Source organism: Theobroma cacao, chromosome 5 (assembly GCF_000208745.1).
Source record: "Theobroma cacao cultivar B97-61/B2 chromosome 5, Criollo_cocoa_genome_V2, whole genome shotgun sequence".
NCBI lineage: Eukaryota > Viridiplantae > Streptophyta > Magnoliopsida > Malvales > Malvaceae > Theobroma > Theobroma cacao.
Genome location: NC_030854.1, coordinates 386,276 through 407,039, shown reverse-complemented (window position 1 = coordinate 407,039; position 20,764 = coordinate 386,276). Strand labels below are relative to the sequence as shown.

The 20,764-nt window shown below is 38.1% G+C and overlaps 4 protein-coding genes and 1 non-coding gene across 6 annotated transcripts; 2 read left to right on the top strand and 3 right to left on the bottom strand.

Moving 5' to 3' along the window:
• LOC18597480 (importin subunit beta-1) lies at nt 156-4,345 on the top strand. Of its 2 annotated transcripts, none has more exons than XM_007026546.2 (3): nt 156-467; nt 1,261-3,696; nt 3,795-4,345. In XM_007026546.2, the coding sequence occupies exons 2-3, from the start codon at nt 1,277-1,279 to the stop codon at nt 3,997-3,999; spliced, it is 2,625 nt and encodes an 874-aa protein (XP_007026608.1). In that variant the 5' UTR covers nt 156-467; nt 1,261-1,276; the 3' UTR covers nt 4,000-4,345. The 2 variants fall into 2 exon arrangements, with proteins under 2 accessions (XP_007026608.1, XP_007026609.1); XM_007026547.2 differs by having other exon boundaries at nt 1,267-3,696; nt 3,795-4,279.
• LOC18597479 (lectin-domain containing receptor kinase VI.3) lies at nt 4,141-7,525 on the bottom strand. The gene is given in 2 exon segments (XM_018121793.1): nt 4,141-5,590; nt 5,593-7,525. Coding segments are annotated over 2 exon segments (2,016 nt in total). The 5' UTR covers nt 6,713-7,525; the 3' UTR covers nt 4,141-4,694.
• Nucleotides 8,722-11,143, bottom strand: LOC18597478 (lectin-domain containing receptor kinase VI.3). Its single transcript, XM_018120793.1, has one exon. The coding sequence runs from the start codon at nt 10,941-10,943 to the stop codon at nt 8,919-8,921; it is 2,025 nt and encodes a 674-aa protein (XP_017976282.1). The 5' UTR covers nt 10,944-11,143; the 3' UTR covers nt 8,722-8,918.
• Nucleotides 18,798-20,430, top strand: LOC18597477 (nodulation-signaling pathway 2 protein). The gene has a single exon (XM_007026543.2). The coding sequence runs from the start codon at nt 18,813-18,815 to the stop codon at nt 20,427-20,429; it is 1,617 nt and encodes a 538-aa protein (XP_007026605.2). The 5' UTR covers nt 18,798-18,812; the 3' UTR covers nt 20,430.
• Nucleotides 20,644-20,725, bottom strand: TRNAS-CGA. Its single transcript has one exon. It is a non-coding gene; the product is annotated as a tRNA-Ser (tRNA).

Below are 20,764 nucleotides of genomic sequence, written 5' to 3'. Positions count from 1 at the left end.
CAGGAACAATTCAAATCCAAAGTTTAACCCACACGTTTGGGGGGAGCATCGCACGTGGTAGATTTCAAAAATCTAGGGTTTTGGAGTTGGGTAATCCCGGGCAGTGACGGGCAGGCTCAAAGCCACGCTGCCCGTTGGTTTGGTTTTGTTTTTTCACATTGAGACCCTCCCTCCCGCTTCCTTCCCATCATTCGAAATTGATTTATATATATTCAAAACCATTTCTTCAATCTCTCCAATCCAAAACTTCCTTACTCTAATCGCCGATTCTCTCTCCTCTCGCTGTCACTCCTTCTTTCCCCTTTTCTTCTCAGTTCTCGTAAGCTTAGCCCAACAATTTTTGAAGAAACAAATACCAGGAAGTGAGGTTTCTGGAGAGAGAGAGAGAGAAACCCTAAGTTTTTCTCTTCTTTGTGGGGGGTTTGTTGATTTTTGAATCTCTCTGGTTCGTCGGAGACTGATTCGAGGTATCAAATCTTCACTTTGCCTTTTGATTTCTATTCAGATCTAAGGTTTTTGCCTCTACTTCACTGGGTTTTTCTTAGGGTTTTGCATTTCCAGCATTAACGGTCAGGGTTTCAGTTTTTTGTTTTCCATTTCTGAATCTACGGATCTCCTTATGCTTGTTCTTTTTGTTAGTTTATTTGCCTGTTTGTTTTGTTTTCCTGTTGGTTGTTTCCTTTAGTTTCCCTCTGTTTTCTGCTATTTGAAAAGGAATGAAATTAGTCGTTTTTCTGTTATGTTCCGAGTATTTGTTTTGGGCTTAAAACTTTCTTTGGTTTCTGAGAATTGAGTGACTTTGGGGTTTATATCAGAGACCCCAAGGAAAGAGCAATGCTCTAATTTCCTTCATCTACCTTGAGCTTAGAAAGCAAATAATGTAACAATACGTCTGTAAAGCTATAATGGTTTGCTAGATTGCCTTTGGACACATAAATTACTGCATGTACTTGGAAATTTCAACAATATCCTTGTTATCAGCATGGGGATTTTATTCAATTTAATATACATGGTTTCACTGGTTCTGATTAATTAAATAAATCAAGCTACAAGATTCATCGATGTTGATTGTACCCAGTAAATGTTTGTCTGTGTTTGTTAGATGGCTTGTGTGGTTAAGATGAATTCATCTCATCAATTTCTCCTCCAGCCATTCTTGTTACTTCTTGTTAATTTTTGCCCAACTATAACATGCTACGGTCTCTTATGAATTGATTTGTATCATAGTCATGATATCTGATCAGTGTTTTATATTCAAAGTTGTAGTGTAGTTAAAATGGCTATGGAGATCACTCAGTTTCTGCTGGCTGCACAATCAGCGGATGCAAAAGTCCGGACAGAGGCAGAGGGTAATCTGAGGCAGTTCCAAGAGCAGAACCTGCCTGTTTTCCTTCTTTCATTGTCAGTTGAGCTTGCAAATAATGAGAAACCTGTTGAATCCCGTAGATTGGCTGGTATTGTGCTTAAGAATTCATTAGATGCTAAAGATGCTATTAGGAAGGAACAACTTGTTCAACAGTGGATGGCAATTGACATTTCTGTTAAGTCTCAAATCAAAGACTTGCTCTTGAGGACTCTTGGCTCATCTGTTCCTGAGGCGAGGCACACTTCTGCTCAAGTTGTTGCGAAAATTGCTTCAATTGAGATTCCTCGAAAGCAGTGGCCAGAGCTGATTGGATCATTGCTTAACAATATGACACAGCAAGATAGGCCTGCAGCCTTGAAACAGGCTACCTTGGAAACTCTTGGATATGTTTGTGAGGAGATATCTCATCAGGACCTTGTTCAAGAAGAAGTCAATGCTGTTCTCACTGCTGTTGTTCAAGGGATGAACCTAGCTGAACACAGCCCTGAAGTTCGGCTTGCAGCAACCAGGGCTTTATATAACGCTCTAGAGTTTGCACAGACCAACTTTGAGAATGAGATGGAGCGGAATTACATCATGAAGGTTGTATGTGACACAGCCATGTCCAAAGAGGTGGAAATCAGGCAGGCCGCTTTTGAGTGTCTTGTTGCAATAGCATCAGCATACTATGAGGTGCTTGAGCCTTACATGCAAACCTTATTTGAGCTTACATCAAATGCTGTAAAAGGAGATGAAGAGACTGTTGCTCTCCAAGCAATTGAGTTCTGGAGCTCTATTTGTGATGAAGAGATAGAGCTCCAGGAGTTTGAGACTCCTGAAAGTGGGGACTCTGGACCTCCCCATTCTCGTTTCATAGAGAAGGCTCTATCATCTCTTGTTCCTCTTTTGTTGGAAACTTTGCTGAAGCAGGAGGAGGATCAGGACCAGGATGATACAGTCTGGAACATATCCATGGCTGGTGGGACATGTCTAGGTCTTGTTGCTAGAACTGTTGGGGATGCTATAGTGCCTCTTGTAATGCCATTTGTGGAATCTAACATTTTGAAGCCAGATTGGCGTTGTAGAGAGGCAGCCACTTATGCATTTGGCTCTATTCTTGAAGGTCCAACCATTGAGAAGCTCTCCCCACTGGTACAGGCAGGACTGGATTTTCTGCTTACTGCTATGAAGGATGGAAACAACCATGTGAAGGACACAACTGCTTGGACTCTTAGTCGAATTTTTGAGTTACTGCACAGTCCAGCGAGTGGGTTTTCTGTCATTGCACCTGAGAATCTTAAACGAGTTGTGGGTGTGTTGTTGGAGAGCATTAAGGATGCTCCCAATGTAGCTGAGAAAGTTTGTGGGGCAATCTATTACCTTGTCCAGGGCTACGAGGATGCAGGACCAAGTGCCTCTGTTCTGTCACCATATCTCACAGACATAATTAGTTGTCTAATTGCAACTGCTGATCGTACAGATGGCAGTGACTCCAAGCTCAGGTCTTCTGCATATGAAACCTTGAATGAAGTTGTGAGATGTTCCAATATTGCAGAAACATCTCCTATCATTGCACAACTATTACCAGTCATTATGAGTAAATTGGGTCAGACTGTGGAGATTCAGATTGTATCATCAGATGATAGGGAAAAGCAAGGGGACTTGCAGGCCTCTCTTTGTGGTGTCTTGCAGGTTATCATCCAGAAACTTAGCAGTACAGATGAAACCAAAACTATCATACTTCAGGCTGCAGATCAGATCATGATTCTATTCCTTCGGGTGTTTGGTTGCCGCAGCTCTACTGTGCATGAGGAAGCAATGCTTGCAATTGGTGCACTTGCTTATGCCACTGGACCTCAGTTTGAGAAGTATATGCCTGAGTTCTATAAGTATCTTGAGATGGGTCTGCAGAATTTTGAGGAATACCAGGTTTGTGCGATCACGGTTGGGGTTGTTGGTGATATTTGCCGTGCCTTGGATGACAAGGTCTTGCCATACTGTGATGGCATCATGGGCCTTCTTCTAAAGGATCTTGCTAGTTCTGAACTCCACCGGTCTGTAAAGCCTCCCATATTCTCTTGTTTTGGGGACATTGGTCTTGCAATAGGGGAGCACTTTGAGAAGTATGTCCCCTTTGCTCTACCCATGATGCAGGGAGCAGCCGAAATCTGTGCCCAGTTGGAAACTGCTGATGAGGAGATGATGGATTATGGGAACCAGCTCAGACGTAGCATTTTTGAAGCTTATTCTGGTATCCTTCAAGGTTTTAAGAGTGTGAAGCCTGATGTGATGATGCCCTACGCTCAACATCTCTTGAAGTTTATAGAGTTGGTCTCGAGAGACAGACAAAGGTTTTTTTGTTTTCCCCTTCTCTTCCTCTTTGGTACATCGATGCTGCTAATGCCTTAAGTTTTGTCCATCTAAACACTTCTTTTTACATGAATTGCAGGGATGAAAGTGTGACAAAAGCTGCAGTTGCAGTCATGGGTGATCTTGCAGATGCACTTGGCTCCAACACAAACACAAAGCTCTTATTTAAAGACTGTGCATTTTATTCTGAATTTCTTGGTGAATGTCTCCAATCTGATGATGAGCAGCTCAAGGAGACTGCAGGTTGGACCCAGGGTATGATTGGACGTGTCATGGTTTTATGAAGTAGAAGTTTTAGTCCTTTGGAGTATAGTTGTTGTCTTGGTCTGTCCTTTTTCCTTGCTCTAAATCTGCTTTCCTTCTAGTTCTGGTAAAGGTTTTTAAGGCATTAGGGAACCAAAAGGGGGGTTTACTACATGTATCTGTCCATTCATTATTGCGAATTTGGGTTTTGGATTTTCAGGATTTTCTTAATCCGCTTCTTACCATTGGGTAGAGAAAAACAAAGTTAAATGCTGGCAGTGTTTGAGGCCCTGAATGAAGGTGGTAAAAAAACTTGTGAAACTGTCTATCTAATTCATCCACTAATCCGGTGGTTTGTCTTTCAATATAAATTTTAAGTTGTTGGAACTTCATTTTTTTTCTTTGACAGAATTGGATCCTAAATTATTTCAAATGGATTTGCATAGCCTTGCTCTGTTAAATAATTAATAATTGTGTGGAAGGAATACAGTTTTAGAGCATCAGTAATAAAAAAAAAATGTATACAAAAACTGGCAAAAGTGGAAGATTACCAGCAAAGGGCAAGCAAAAAGAAAAGAGAACTAAATGCTACTAGAAGGTTGGGGAAGAGCACGGTGGACCTTGGGGAATGTTTGCTCCCTCTATTATGAATACAATTGAACATTCAAAAAAAAAAAAGTTGGGGAAGAGCACGGTGGACCTTGGGAAAGCAGCAGGGTCCGCCCGTGGGTCAAGATTACCTGCCGGCAGAGATAGAAGTAGAGGATATTGAACCGATGGATGATGAATGTGATGTCAAGATTGAATCCTTAGAAATCACTTCCAAGAATCTTGCATTTGTCTCAAAAATGCTTTGAGAATCAATCGAGCCCCAGTCATCAAAGAAAGGAAGACAACCATCCTCGTTGAGATACTGCATCACTTGTCGCATGGTTGGCCTACAGCCTGGTCTCTGATGAGAGCAAAGAAGACCCAATTCCAGAATCAACTCCATCTCCTCAACCACGTAATTAGAGTTCAACTTAAGGTCTGCTGCATCAAGGATTCGACTCATTTGCCGGCATTCCATCACCCAATCCACCAGGAAGAAGTTACCTGAATCCGTAGGCCTCCGTCCGGTGGCTATTTCGAGAAGCAAAACTCCGAACGCAAACACGTCTATGCTGGTGGAGGCCTTCCCGTTGCGAGCCAATTCAGGTGCAATATATCCGATTGTGCCAACAACGTTGGTGGTATGCGATGCTGTTCCATGATCATATAGCCTGGCAAGACCAAAGTCACCCAGCCTGGCGTTCATTTCAGCATCTATCAACACATTGCTGGATTTTACATCCCGGTGGATGACCACTTGCTCCCATTCTTCATGTAAATACAATAGCCCTGCACCGATGCCTTTGATGATATCGAACCGTCTTGCCCAGCTCAACACAAAGTTGTCCTTTCGGTTAAACAGCGGGGTGTCGAGGCTCCCGTTAGGGATGTAATCGTAGACCAGAAGGAGATCATTCTTTTGCTTGCACCATCCTTGGAGATTAACCAAGTGCTTGTGCCTCAATCTTCCTAAGCTTTCGATCTCTGCTACAAACTCTCTCATTCCTTGAACTGAGTTCCGAGCAATCCTTCTGACAGCACTTCACTTCTTGTACTAGGCAACACACCTCCGTACACTGCACCGAACCCGCCTACACCAATCAGCTCGCTCTCTTTAAACCTCTTTGTTGCTGTGTAAAGATCCCTGTAGCTGAATCTATGAGGATAATCCAACTCCCATGCTTCAAGGTTTTCGTATCGCGTCATCCTTCTGTACAATGTCAAAGAGATCAATGATACCAACAGAAGCATGGTCACAACAGATAAAGCCGCAATAAGCGCAATGATTTGGGGTTCAAAAGAGTTGGAAGAGCTTTTCTCTACTGGTGTTGTAGGAAGTTGAGAAATGCTTAGTGTAGGCGCTTCACCATTAGTCGAAAAACTCCATCCTAGGATGTAATGAGAGCTTGATTTTCTCCCTGTAGCTGCAGAGAAGCCAACATACATTGTTTCCTTGACCACCGATCTCAAGTCGATGAGTCCAGATATAAGAGGTTCGGTTGGTTTCTCTTTTCCTAGAGGGCATACTGTTACATTCACAATTTTCTGCACTCCATATTCTATCCAAGCATGGACAGGCCCCTCACCTTCCAAAGCCAAATCTTCTTTTATGCCATTGACAAAATAAGCGGCCATCTCTAAGGATGTTGAATCAACGCTATTGATGTCGATTCCAACATGGTTTCCTCGTCTGTCATCCTTCTCGTTGTGCCCATTAACGGTATCAAATTCAACTGCAAAGATATGGTTGGTCTCACTGCCATCATTTGACGAGTTGAAAATTCCCAGGTAATGGCCTGTTCCAGCTCTGGAGAAACTTGGAGTGGGAGATAATGTGAAGGCCAAGCCGTAGCCTCCTTGCCCTGGGCTTGATGGGACTATTTCGAAAACAAAAGATGTGCTAAAAGAAGAAGCGTTTCGAGAGACAGAAGTGTATCTATCAAGCATTGGAATTGGTTGATAATAGAATGCATGGCCCGCAACATTATGTGCTTTGTTGGTGAGCCTAAGCACACCAGTGGGTTTGATGACAGAAGCGCCCTCTCTGGTAAGAGTTGCTTCACTTGCATTGAATCCAGGAAAGATGAATTCTACAGATTGAGCTAGAGCAATTAGTAGAGGAAAGAAGCAGAAAAGTAGAGCTAAAGAAGCTGCTGATGCCATGGGATTCTGAGAATTGCAAGATTAATCATACGAGGATGCAAGCAAGAATACATAGCGGGAGATATATGTAGGAGACCCTACAGAGTTCACAAAGTCAATGAAGATGATTTATGATAGAGTCTAAATTGGGCTGATAAATGGTGCTGAGACCGCTGTGTATCATTATCACGTTGGTTAGAGCAAGTCCATGCAAATGGGAACAAAGTGATGTTGAGAACTGCAGTGATATAGATGGTTTTGATTTTTCAGTCCTTTTAGACGGCTTGACTATTTCATCTTCATGCAATTTCTGAGATCCAAGTCTGAAAGAAAGGCATGATTGATTTGGGGTTGAAAGCACTTAGACCGCTAGCTGTGTCCCGTTGGTTAGAGCACGTCCATCCATATGGGAAGAAAGTGATGTCGAAAACTACCTTGATATGGATAGTTTTCTGAGTTTTCCAGCCCCTCTAGGCTGCTTGACTGTTTCATCATGCAATTTCCGGAGTCATGTCTGAAAGAAAAGGCATATGAGTGATTTGGGGATGAAACCACTCAGGCCTTGGCTCAATTAATCCGCCAGCTGCAAGGTCAGGGTCAACAGCCGTTGAGAGGTTTTGATTTTTGTTTTCTGTTCTCATTTCTGTGTATAACTAACCCTTGGTCCTTCAACTTGTTGACAAATCCAAACGAAGTTAGTGGAGTTTATTTATTTCTGAACTTGAAACCACTGTTCTATTGTCAAACCCTTGCATTTTCTTTCCTATTGCATGCATATATAGAGGTCACAATAACTGAAGTGCAGGGTACCTTGCCATGTTAGACAATTAGTTGCTGTAGTCCATTTCCAGGCCTTGCCAGGAAACAAAATTATTTTGACCTATTTTTAATTTTATCATGGAATTTTATCGCGGATTAAAGAAATAGAATCTTCTAGTAAAAATTTTCAGAATTGCATTAATTTGTACTTTCAGGAAGATGGTCTTTGTCCATGCCATCTCTCAGGACAATTTCTCTATCTTTTTGTTATAATTTTTTTAAAAAAATTATAACAATAAAATTATATTTAATTATAAATATTTTAAGTTAATTGTGTTAAACGTGTTAATCATATTAGAAAAAAACTATGTTAATAGTTTAATCGTATTTATTAATCATATCGAATCGTATAAAAAATCTTAACACATTTAGTAAACGTGCTAAATGTGTCGTGTTATGTGGTTATTAAACGTATTGGTATACGTGTTTAAGATGTTGACCCGAATCATGATTTGTATCGTGTTCAAGTTTAGTCTTATTATATTTCGTGTCTTAATCGTGTTGATACAATTAAGACACGAAACACGAATTACTAGTTCTAATTGAAAAAACATATCGATAACTTTTTGAATTAAATAATTTGATGAGTATTTTGTTATTTTTTGTCGAAAATTAGTTCAAGTGGATCACGGGTTAAACTAAACTAAAATTTATTTAATAAATCGACAAGGGCATTGATTTGAACTTATAAGAAACAAATAATTTTATGTTTACTCATATGCATGCAGTTGCCTTGTCGTACAAATTTTTTATTTTTATAAATATAAAAGATCAAAGATTTTTAATATTAAGAAGAATAAAAAAATGAGGAAAAAATAAATTTGTAATATTAAAAAGTATTAAGTGTTTAAAACAATAAATTTCAATTGAAAATATTTAAAAAACGAAAGATGGATAAAAAAAGGAATGGAGAAATTGCAAGTCTTTGTAAAATAAAAAATATATTTTGTTTCGAAGACTCGATGCAATAAAAAAATTATAATTAACAGAAAGAATTAGAAAAAAAAAAGAAAATATTAAATACTAATGTTTTTTAAAGGCAACTCTACTTCGCAACTTCATGTCTAGTGTCCATGGTGAGCAACTCATCTGTATCCATGGACATATCTAGGATAGATTCTGTAGTTTCCGAATCCATGCCTTGCCCAGAAAAAAAAGAGATTGGAAAGGATTAAAATGGAGGAGTTTGATATCATCGATGATCGCATTAATTCTGTAAACAATTGAAAATCACATTTACTTGTAGCAGAACGAAAGATTGACTAATTTCAATATGAAGTATGTCCAACCTGTGTTTACAAATCCTAACCAGGCTGGGGTGGAAGATTTCCCATCACATGCCATAGTTGATTTCAAGTTTCTACCCTAACAAGCTATGAGTCAAAACAAAAGATTCTGAAGCTTAGATCTATGTGCCAGAACTGTAAGAGATGCTTGTGCTGGTGGAAGATGAGGGATGAGATTTTGTGATCTTATAATCAGAAGAAATTACTTCCAGGAACTTTGAGTATAGTTCATCTCGAGAATCAAACGATTCCCAGTAATCAATTGGGGGAAGAGGGTCATCCCTGTTGAGGTACCGCATGACTTTTCTCATGCTAGGCCTAACTTCAGGCTTTGGATGAGAACACAGAAGACCCAACAGGAGAACCAACCTCACCTCTTCGATCACAAAACTCGAGTTCAACTTTGGATCCATTGCATCAAGAATTTGACCCGTTTTGTGGCACTCTATCACCCAATCGACCAGGAAGATGTTTCTTGAATCAATTGGCTTCCTTCCAGAAACTACTTCCAGGAGCAAAACCCCATATGCGAAAACATCTGACCTAGTTGAGGCCTTACCATTGCGAGCCAATTCTGGTGCAATGTACCCAATTGTGCCTACGATGCTTGTCGTGTGTGATTCTGTACCATGATCATACAACCTCGCAAGACCGAAGTCCCCCAACCGTGCATTCATACCAGCATCTATCAGGACATTGCTAGATTTCACGTCTCTGTGGATTACGACCAACTCCCATTCTTCATGCAGATACAGTAGTCCAGCAGCAATGCCTTTGATGATGTTGAACCTTTGATCCCAGCTTAACGCAAAGCCTTGTTTCTGATTGAAGAGGAGAGAATGAAGGCTTCCATATGGGATGTACTCATAGATCAGAAGAAGATCATTCTTTTGCTTACACCATCCTTGGAGATTAACCAAATTCTTGTGCCTTAACCTTCCTAAGCTTTCGATCTCTGCTGCGAATTCTCTCAGACCTTGGATTGAATTCTGAGTTATCTTTTTGACAGCAATTTCAGCTCCGGTTGTTGGCAAGACACCTTTGTAGACTGCACCGAACCCTCCGACTCCAATAATCTCACTGTCTTTAAAACCCCTAGTTGCTGCATAAAGATCCTTGTACTGGAACCGGTGAGGACAATCTAATTCCCAATCTTCAAGTTCCTCAGACTTCGCCTTCCTTTTGTACAACGTAAAATAGATCAATATTCCCAACAATAGAACAGTTACGGTGGATAAAGCAGCAATAAGACCAATGACTTGAGGATCAAAAGAAGATCCATCCTTTTCTTTTGGCGGTGGCACAGGAAGTTGGGAAACATTGAGTTGGCGAGCTGTTCCACCTGTCGAGAAACTCCATCCCAAGATGAAATGTGAGCTTGACTTTTCCCCCGTGGATGCGGAAAAGCCAACGTACATGGTTTCCTCAACCAAAGGTGTTAAATCAATGCGATGGGAAATGAGAGGCTGGGATGGTTTCTCTACCTTTAATGGAGAGATCGTGACGTTCACGAAATTTCCATCGTATTCTATCCAAGCATGGACGGGATCTCCACTCTCCAATTTCATATCCTCCTTTAGGTTTGTGTTATTGATAAAATAAGCAGCTGGTTCCGTCTCCTTGGAATACATGCTATTGATGTTGATCCCAACATGATTTCCTTCACTGTCTGAATCATCGTTGAATCCATTCACAGTATCGAATTCCACTGCAAAAACATGGTTGGAGGACAAACCATCGTTCACCTTGTTGAATATTCCCATGTAGTGACCTGCTTCAGCTCCAGGGAACTGCTTGGAAGGCGACAACGTAAAAGCAAGGCCATGGCCTCCTCGCCCTGAGCTTGGAGGTACAATAGCGAACACGAAAGTAGTGCTGAAAGAAGAAGCCTTGGGAGAACCAGGTGAAGACTTATTGTCCAGCATCTGTATCGATTCTGAATAGAACGCATGGCCTACAGCGTAATTTGATTTGTTCGTGAGCTTCAGGGCGCCACTAGCTCTGATAATGGAAGCTCCCTCAAGGGTAAGCTTTGATTCACTTCCATTGAAATCATTGAAGATGAAACTTGGGGGCTGAGGCTGAGCAAAAACGGGAAAGAAGACAATGCAGAAGATAAGGGAAGCCCAAGAACATGATCCTGCCATGGGATTTGAAGAGCTAAAGCAAATTTTGTTGTAATCAACAGATAAGGATGATAACAATTATAGAAAAGACAATGATATATCAAAACAAGTAGTCCCAAATGGAAGACTTGAAGGTTTCCAAGTCAAAGATTAAAGGTTTGGGCACTCTCATCTCAAAGTCAGCCTCATGGGCTCAAGATTGATGAGACGAACAGTGGGTCTAAATGGACAGTTGCCGTAGGCAAGAGGGTTTCTGAATTTTCCTGGACTACTAGAAATTATTGACATATTTTAAGTTTATCATTGAATTTGATCAAACATAATATTTTTGCCGGAATTTAAAGTGGTGCATATCATGGATTAAAGAAACAGAATTTTCTAATAAAAATTCTAAGAATTGCATTAATTTAGCAAGATTTGAGCTTTCAAGATGATGTTATACCCTCCCACGCCTTCACCTTTTTGGATCTATTTACATTGGTCATTGTCCAACATTAATTGTGTGAAAAATTAGGTTCTTCCTCTCCCATTCCTTTTAGATTTTTTCCATCTATTTGACCATTTATTTGAAAACTTTGCAAATTAAAAAAAAAAGTTGGAAACATTCAAACCTCTCATATAAAGGAAAAATATATAAAATATCACAAAACGATACAAATCGTTAAATAAAAAACCGTTCATGTTACCGAAATAACAACATCAAAATATTAATGATACACAATATCGATTAAGATTAAACAATTCACCTACAACATATAAATGATAGGATAGTGAAAAAACACTAACCCACATCAAATTATTTTTATTATCGTCAAGTCACAAACATTTCACTTCTATTCATTTTCATTGTTTTAAAGTAACAAAAAAAAAACGTAAAATAAAATAAAAAAGCAAAATATATATGAAGCATTCGAAATAAAGAAGAGAATAAAACAGTTAACCCTCATGCAAAAGCTAACGTAGTAACGAAGTAGAAGTAGTAGTAATTTAATTACTGATTGAGAGAGCCTTACGTACCAATTCTCAAACACTGTTTGACTGAAGTAAGTACCCATTATTCAACAAGCGTGAGTTTGGCGGTCTGAGGAAAAGAGGGAATCAACCTATGGAATGGGGTTGGAAAGTGATTCGGATGAGTATTGGGTTTAGACCTAATCAAAGTAAACAGTCAGCTTCCGAATGAAGTGATTCGGATGAGTATTTTACTATTTTTACTCAAAAAACGAGTTGAACTCGATCGTGCTTTGATCCGGAAATGGAAAAAAGATGGAATAAGGATTAAACTAAACAATAATTTATATATATAAATCAACAGGGGGCATTGGGTTGAACTTGACTATATCCAGTATTTGTTTATCCTAGAGGTTTCAATGAAAGTTTACTTAATTTTCGAGCTTAATCATGGATATTGCCTTGTTGTAAATTGGCTTTCGATGGTACTAAGTCAACTCCACTTCCCAACCTCTTGTCTTGTGTCTATCTGTCTGCCAAGTGAGGTGTCTCTCTAGGCCCATGATTGAATTATAGCGAGACAGAAGGACTAGAAAGAAAGAAGAAGAAATTAAATGTCTTGACCAAGATTATATTCTCTGTAATGTAACTCAACTTTGAAGGATGCCATGCATGTCTCAAGCCAAACCAAAGCCGATGGAATTTGATCAGTTTTTGTTTGATTCTTTGACCGATGTGGTGGCCTTTTTGCTTTGATTATCAGGCAACCTTGCCGGAAATGAGTATCTCCTGACAGAAATACTTATGACACCTTTTTACACACACTGTCGTTAGTCTCCAACTCCAACGATGAAGAAGAATATAGGTATGACTCGAATTATTAAACTAAGAAATTGCATTTGTCATTGAGGGAAATCCCATTTTTTTTTGGGCCTACTAGCCAAATTAATTAAACGAAAAAACAACGAGGCAAGTCTGGGTCTAACAACTTTTGATTAAAATAATTTTCTGCAGAAATATATCATTACCTGATAATAGCAGTTGATATAGACGTTTATAGCTCAAATTCTCAACCAAATCCTGCCAGGAAATTCTTTCTTTTCCTGAATCGGATGCATGACAATTTGTTTAGGGATAAGGTTTTGAGTCGTAGATATTTTTAGCAGCTTAATTGACAAAAAGGAATCTAAGTATAAAGGGCAGAGTAATTCCGAGATATCTCCATCCTGTCGAAATTATTTATTAATACCGTAAGTTTTCTGCCTTGAGAAAGCAACTTTTTAGAGAGTTTATATGTTACAAGTAACTGTAGATATCATGCCTTTATCTTGTTATACGTAAAACATTATATTATCTTACACTTCTTTACCTAATTATATATTATTTAATCTTATGTATATTGTTATGTCATGCGTCGAATTGATTACATCAATAATCGGTCGAAAATTTGTTGACAATTAATCATGTTGGAAGGAAATTTTCTCACAAATACAAATAAACTAGATGCAACACAGTCAAAGCCAAAATCATTGGAAGCTACAACTTAGGAAATTTTCAGGGGCCGGCCACTCAAGGAAGGTGGGTGGGAAGGGAAATTAGCCCACGCTTAAGTAATCTTGTAATTAATGATTATCTAGCTTTCTCAACATTGTGAAAATTACAAAATTATCTCTAAAGAGTTACCTAAGATAGGCACAGTAATAGAGAATATTCATTAAGTGAAAAATCATGAAATTACAATAACAGTCTCAAACTCACAATCCTTATCTCTCGTACACCCAAATCACTGATGATTATTCTTTATCTTAATATAATTAAGATATGTTATTCTAGTCTAACTAAATTTAAAAACAATCTTAACAAGGTATACTAGTTTAATTAGAATTAAACTATCCTAATCTAATTACAATTCAAGACTTGAATTCACCAAGCTCCACCTTATGAACCAATCTCTATCGACACTACCATTGCCCTAAAGAGCCTCAAGCACTACGAACACCGATCAAGCCCAAGCAATGCTTGAACTTTATCCCAGAAACTGACTTTATCAACATATTTGTCAGATTTTCAGCTGTAGCTATTTTCTTCACTACAATCTCACATCTAAAAACAATTTATCGAACGAAGTTACACTTGACTATAAAAAAACATTTGATTTTTCATCAAGTGTAAGACACTTTGACTATAAAAAAACACAAATATATAAGCTTGTCCAAAACCAAAATCACTAGTCAAGCCTCAAACCCATAAAGCCTCCTTCACTGCCGCAGTCACAGCCATATATTAAGCTTTAGTTGTAGACAAAGTAACTATTACTTTCCAATTGATTGCAGATCATGAGAGAATGAACACATACCCCATTCGAGATCTTCTACTATCTAGATCACCAGCAAAATTTGAATTGGAGAAACTAACCATATTACAACTACTGTTTACACCTCATTCACACACTAAGCCAACATCAATAATATCTTTAAGTGTTTTCAAAAGCTCCCATGTTTGATCCCAATGTAGAGACTCAATCTTCTTAGAAGACTTAGCATATGTAATTGCCTCAAGATAAAAGTAAGGCTCATCAATCTCTACTTCCATAGATAAAACATAAAAATCAAAATCACCATTGATACAAGTAATGCTTCATTGAGTTACTAATTCTTATACCTTTTGCAGTTCATTCTAGATTTCACTATCATCAAGCACTATCTTGGGAGCATTGATTTCAAGCTCCACCTGCTTGCCAACTCCTTCGTCTAATGTGTTTGCAATTCTAAATTTTATCCCATGAAGTAATGCAGACTTATCAAAAGTAACATCCCGACTCACTATAAACTTGGGAGACTTACAATTAGTACACCACAATTGATAACCCTTCACCTTATATGCATGGTTTAGGGATATGCACTCCGTCACCCTTAACTCAAGTTTACCATCACTCACATAAGTATGAACAAGACAACCAAATATTCTTAATATAGAGTAATCAGCGAACTTACCAAACCAAACTTCCTTGGGAGTTTTAAATTCAATTGCAATTGATAGAGACTAATTTACCAAGTAGCAAGCCATGTTGATAGCTTTTATCTAAAATACTTTGGTTAGGCTAACATTAAAGAACATGTATTTTACTCTCTCTTGAAGTGTTCTCTTCCTCCATTCTACAACACCGTTTTGTTATGATGTTTTGATGACAGTGCGATGTCTAATGATTTTTTTATTCTTGTAGAACAAACTAAACTCACCTCTATAAAATTCCAAACCATTGTTTGTTCGAAAGCTCTCAATCCTTTTCTTAGTCTACTTCTCAATCAATGCCTTCCAATGTAAGAAGGTGGTCAACACTTCACTCATAGCCTTCGAAAAGTATGTCCACTCCTTTCTTAAAAAATCATCAATAAAGGTCCACATGTATAATGATCCACCTTTTGATGCCACTAGAGAAAGACCCCACAAATCTGAATGGATGTAGTTTACTGCACCCTTGATTTGATGAGTTGTAGTACTAAATTTCACTGTATGTTGCTCACAGAAATCTAGCTTCTTAGTCTTTTGACTACACAGTAAACTACGCTTACTCAGTTTTTTAATCACTTTCTCACTCATATGACCTAATCTCACATACCATAAACATATTACATCATCATCAAGATCATTAAATGAAACTACGAAAATAGTTTCAATGACCGTATTTTCCACTGGACGATAAAGGTCCTCGAATAACTTACCTTTCATGATAGTTAAGGCTCCTTTAGATACATTCAAGACACCATCTTAGCTACTATATTTGTAGCCTTTTTTATCTAACAGACTCAAGGATATCAAATTCTTTTTCATGTTAGAAACATGTTTCACCTTAAATGTCTTTATCATACCATCAAACATCTTGATCCGAATTATGCCTATCTCAACAACTGAGAGAGCAAAATCATCTTCTAATTGTATAGTGCCCATATCAACAGATTGATAAGTTATAAACCAATCACACTTAGGACATATATGGAAGCAACAAGCTGAATTCAAGATCCATGTATCCATCAGGTTACCAAAAGTAACTGCAAGAACACTATTAGCTTCCCTAAAAGTATCAAAGTCATCTCCAACCATATTTGCAGTATTCTCATATTTGTTGACCTTTTCATCATCTTTGAATTTGGTACAATCTTGATGAAAAGTGCCATTTCTAACCACAATTTTAGCTAGATGTACCTTTCTGTCTAAACCCTTCTTTCTATCTTTTTCTGTATTCACAATCAGGCATTCTGCTTGATTTTCGTTCTAGATACCACTAATTTTCTTTTTCAATTCCTTGAAATTTAAATATGCCCTTACATCTTCAAAGGTGAAAGTGTCTCGACCATATAACATAGAATCCATGAAGTTTTCATACGATGGAAGTAAAAAACATAGAAGAATTAAAGCTTGGTCTTCATCCTCAATTTAACATCGATATTCTTTAAATCAAGAATAACTCTATTAAATTCATCAATGTGGGTATTAAAGGATGTACCTTCACATATCTTGAGAGTATACAATCGTTGCTTCATATAAAGCCGATTCGTCAAGGATTTGGTCATATAAATACTCTCGAGTTTAAGCCACACTGTAGTAACAGATTTTTCATCCGTGACTTCTCTTAGCATCTCATTAGACAAAGCTAGGAGAATAGCATTATGTGCTTTCTCCATAAGGTCATCTTTCTCACCATCAGATAAATTCAAAAGAAGATGGTTTTTTTCTTTTAGTGGTTGCAACAGTCCTTGTTGCACTAATAATGTGCGCATCTTAACACACCACAAGCTGAAATTATTTTTTTCATTAAACTTTTCAATCTCATACTTGGTCGATGAAGTTACCATTGCAATATTCAAATTGACTCAAGACCTTGAAGTTCGGATACTAATTTGTTGTGAAAATTGCAAAAGTATCCCTAAAGAGTTGTCCAAGATCTCACCCAATTAATAGAATAAAGAAAGAAAGAAAGAAATCAAGCACACTCACAAGAACACAAGAACACAAGAATTTACGTAGTTCGGTCTTTTAATGACTTACGTTCACAGGCACAACAATAGAGAAATATTCACTAAGAGAAAAATTAAGAGATTACAAGAATAGTCTCAAACTCACAATCGTTAGGCCACGTACACGCAAATTACTCTCTCTAAATCTAGGTGATAACTATTCTTTAACCCCATAAGATCCTTTTATAGGGGCTAAGTACAATAATCTTATCCAAATACAATTAGGATAAGTTGTTCTAGTCTAACTAGATTTAAAGACTATCTTAATAAGGTGTACTAGTTTAATTAGAATTAAACTATCCTAATCAAACTACAATTCAAGACTATCCTAATCAAACTATAATTCAAGACCATCCTAACACCCAATGTAAAGACTCAAGTCCAGCATCGATCAAGCAACTTTTCGGACCTAACCCACATGACCTCAAAAGTTAAAGCATGCGTTAGTCCGATGTGGGCTTTCACATTGCACTGGTGAGATTTTAATCTTATGAAATGCACATGATATGTGTCCTTGACGAGGACATCAAGGATTTTAATAGGTGGGATTGTGATATCTTACATCTCACATCTGATGTGAATGTGATTGCTAAGATTTATATAATAATTCAAGTCCATTACTACTAACAACTTGAGTTTGAGCTTTTGAAACTAACGTGGTTTAAGTCCAAAAAATTACTGGATAAATATTTGAAGTTGATCATTACACCCAATGTTATGTTGCTGTTTGATTATTTTGCGACTAAAAAATCAATATTGGATCATGATTCTGCATGCCATATCTTCAACATTTTGGATATGGAAAACTTATCCAAAAATAGAATTTATTACATTACAAAACATCAAAAGGACAAGAATCAAGATATAGATGGAATATTTTGCATGAAAGTTGCGTAAAACTCTTTGCTCATCTTTAACTTTTTATCATTGATTATTACTATTTGCCATTATAACTTACTTCATGCTATTCAAACTTTAACAAAACATTGAATAGGATTGACAGTAACAAGTTAAAATTCATAATCTAATCAAAATTGTTTAATAATACTCATTAATTATCCGAAACTGTTTATTTAGTGAACATTCGTTTAAAAACTTGGATCCAATCTGATTTCTTTAAACGTAAATGGAATTTAAATGGATATTTGCACCAAAATCTATTACTTATAAATAGTTTCAAACAGCAGATATCTGAACCCTGCAAATCAAAATCAAGACCTGATCAAATTACACCTTTCGGAAGGAATATAATATTGGCGGGTGATGAAGGAGAAAAAGAAAGAGACTAATAATATTTGGAAGTGGTATTAATTAGAATGAACCCGAATTTCCTGCATTAAGATAATTAATTATACACAGAAAGAACAAGACTTTGACGAGTAATATAACCATCATTAACCGAAAGCGACGTGGTCAGGAATTCTTTCGATTCTTCATGCAACCTGGTAGTTTTATCAGCTTCTTCTTCCTTAAATTCAAATATAATATGTTGATGAATACGAGGAATTTTGTTTATCAGCTCCGGGCCTGGTCTTCATATTATTATTTAAATGGAGGTTATCATTCTCATTAAGTTAAACGGTATTTACCTTGAAAAGCAATGAACAGTTTCACCTGACTAATTTCTTCATTAAAATATTCATATAATATAAAAAAAATTACATGCAATATCACCTCTGGGAAGCTGCCAAGCAAGGAAGGCGACCCAGCAGGGAACCTTGATGGAATAATACTCTTAAGAAATCGGGCGAGAGTGATTGGGAGTTCTTTTCTTTGATTTAAATTTCTTTTCATGTTATGTTATTCATGCCATCGTTATCTGCTTTATATATATACGCACGCACACACACACACGAAAACTCCACAGTCAAGACTCAAAGCAAATCAGATTAAGTGTTTTAGTTCTGTAAGTTATCTACAGAAGATGATGGAATCAGAAAATTTTCCCCTTTTATGGCCAGTCGACGATTTCATGAATCCAACTATTGATCAGTTCGAACTCCATGACTTGAATATGAGTGCCCATTTTAACGGTTGTGAATTCTCCTCTTCATTCACTACCAGGGAGGATTCCTCTGACATTTCCTCGATTTCCCATTTCTCTACAATGTTCTCCGGTGAGGTTTTCCAATTTCCAGCCTGTGATGATCAGCTTCAGGTAACAGAACCTTTGGAGGATTTTTCTGTTGTCCCCTTGGAGGGGCTTGAGTCTATGCTGACTGATGGGATTGAGGATCTGTACAACTGTTTGGATGAGACTAGTGAAGAAAGTTTTCAGTCACTGCCACTGTCCTCTCACGGGCAAGATGTATGGAGTCCTAGTCCATCCGTGAGATCTAGTGAGGCATCAACGGATGTGATATCAATGCAATCATCGCTTACCATGCCAGGAGTAGCCATGGAAATTGATAACCAATTGAGCATATTTCATCTACTCAAGGCTTATGGAGAAGCCATAGAGAAGAATCAGACACAGCTTGCAGAGGTGATCATGAGGTGCGTCGGTGAGAAAGCTAGTCCAGTTGGTGAAACTTGGGAACGGATTGCATTCAGTTTATCTCAAAGCATTCAAAATCAGAGCGATTATCTAATGCAAGAATCTAGCAGGAACTTTGAGACTGCCTTCAGGGCATTCTATCAGATGTTCCCATATGGGAGGTTTGCTCATTTTGCTGCTAATTCAGCAATCCTTGAAGCCATGCCAAATGATGCAGATATGCTACACATCGTGGATTTTGACATTGGGGAGGGGATTCAGTGGCCTCCATTGATCGAGGCCTTGGCATGGCAACACAAGACATTGAGACTAACATCAATAAGATGGGGAGAGGAAGACTTTGCTCATTCTCCATGGAGGTTTGAGGACACAAGAAGGCAACTTTGTGACCATGCCAGGTCTTTAGGCCTAAAGTTGAAAGTGGAAGAAATGGGAATCGAAGATTTGGCGAATGAGCTCAAGAAAATGAAGAAACGAGGCGGCGGTAGGGAATGGTTAGCCTTCAATTGCATGGTGGGACTGCCACACATGGGAAAAGGCAAGAGCAGGAAGTTTGTAAATCAGTTCCTAAACGTGGCTAAGGAACTGTTAGCAAGTTCTGTTCCAAGAAACAGGGGAATCATAACATTTGGTGACGGAGATGCTTGTGCAAAACTGAAAGATTGCTCGGGATTCGGCACATTCTTCGATGGGCATTTGATGCACTACCAAGCTATCTTAGAATCAATGCAATCCAACTTCGCAGAGCGCCTCATGCAAGCAAGGATGGCAATGGAGTCTCTCTTTGTAGGACCTAATATCTGTCCTCAAGCTTGGTTCCAAAAATGGAAGGAGATAGAGGAAACTCGCCATTTCCAGGCAGAAACAGCATTGGAAGGATTGAGGGTGAGCACAGAGAGATTAATGGAAGCTAAAGGGACAGTGAGAGAAAGGGAAAACTTATTTGAGGTGAGCATTGGAGGGAACTGTGGGAATGAGTTAGCCTTGGAGTGGAGAGGAACTACACTTGTCAGAGTGTCCTCTTGGAGACAAGACCAGAGTTAGATTCTTTTCTACTTTTCATGCAGAAATACGCAACCCGAGGATTATTTTTATGTAGAATTGTATGAACAGTGATGCAACAATAAAACAAATGAATACAAGAATTCTTCATTGTAATTAAAAAGTTTGTGTCTGAAATAAATGAATACAAGAATTCTTCATTGTAATTAAAAAGTTTTGTGTCTGAAATAAATAAAACCAAGATTGAAAACGGAAGCGTCGACAGCAGGATTCGAACCTGCGCAGGACAAGCCCAACAGATTTCGAGTCTGTCTCCTTAACCACTCGGACATATCGACGCTAAACTTGTGTTAATAAATCATATAAATTTTTTGTTT

Excerpts from the sequence above, each read along its gene's own strand:
- LOC18597480 (XM_007026546.2), top strand. The coding sequence starts at position 1,277 with ATGGCTATGGAGATCACTCAGTTTCTGCTGGCTGCACAATCAGCGGAT. Across the intron at positions 3,697-3,794 it reads GTCTCGAGAGACAGACAAAG|GGATGAAAGTGTGACAAAAG; the intron begins GTTTTTTTGTTT and ends CATGAATTGCAG.
- LOC18597478 (XM_018120793.1), bottom strand. The coding sequence starts at position 10,943 with ATGGCAGGATCATGTTCTTGGGCTTCCCTTATCTTCTGCATTGTCTTC.
- LOC18597477 (XM_007026543.2), top strand. The coding sequence starts at position 18,813 with ATGATGGAATCAGAAAATTTTCCCCTTTTATGGCCAGTCGACGATTTC.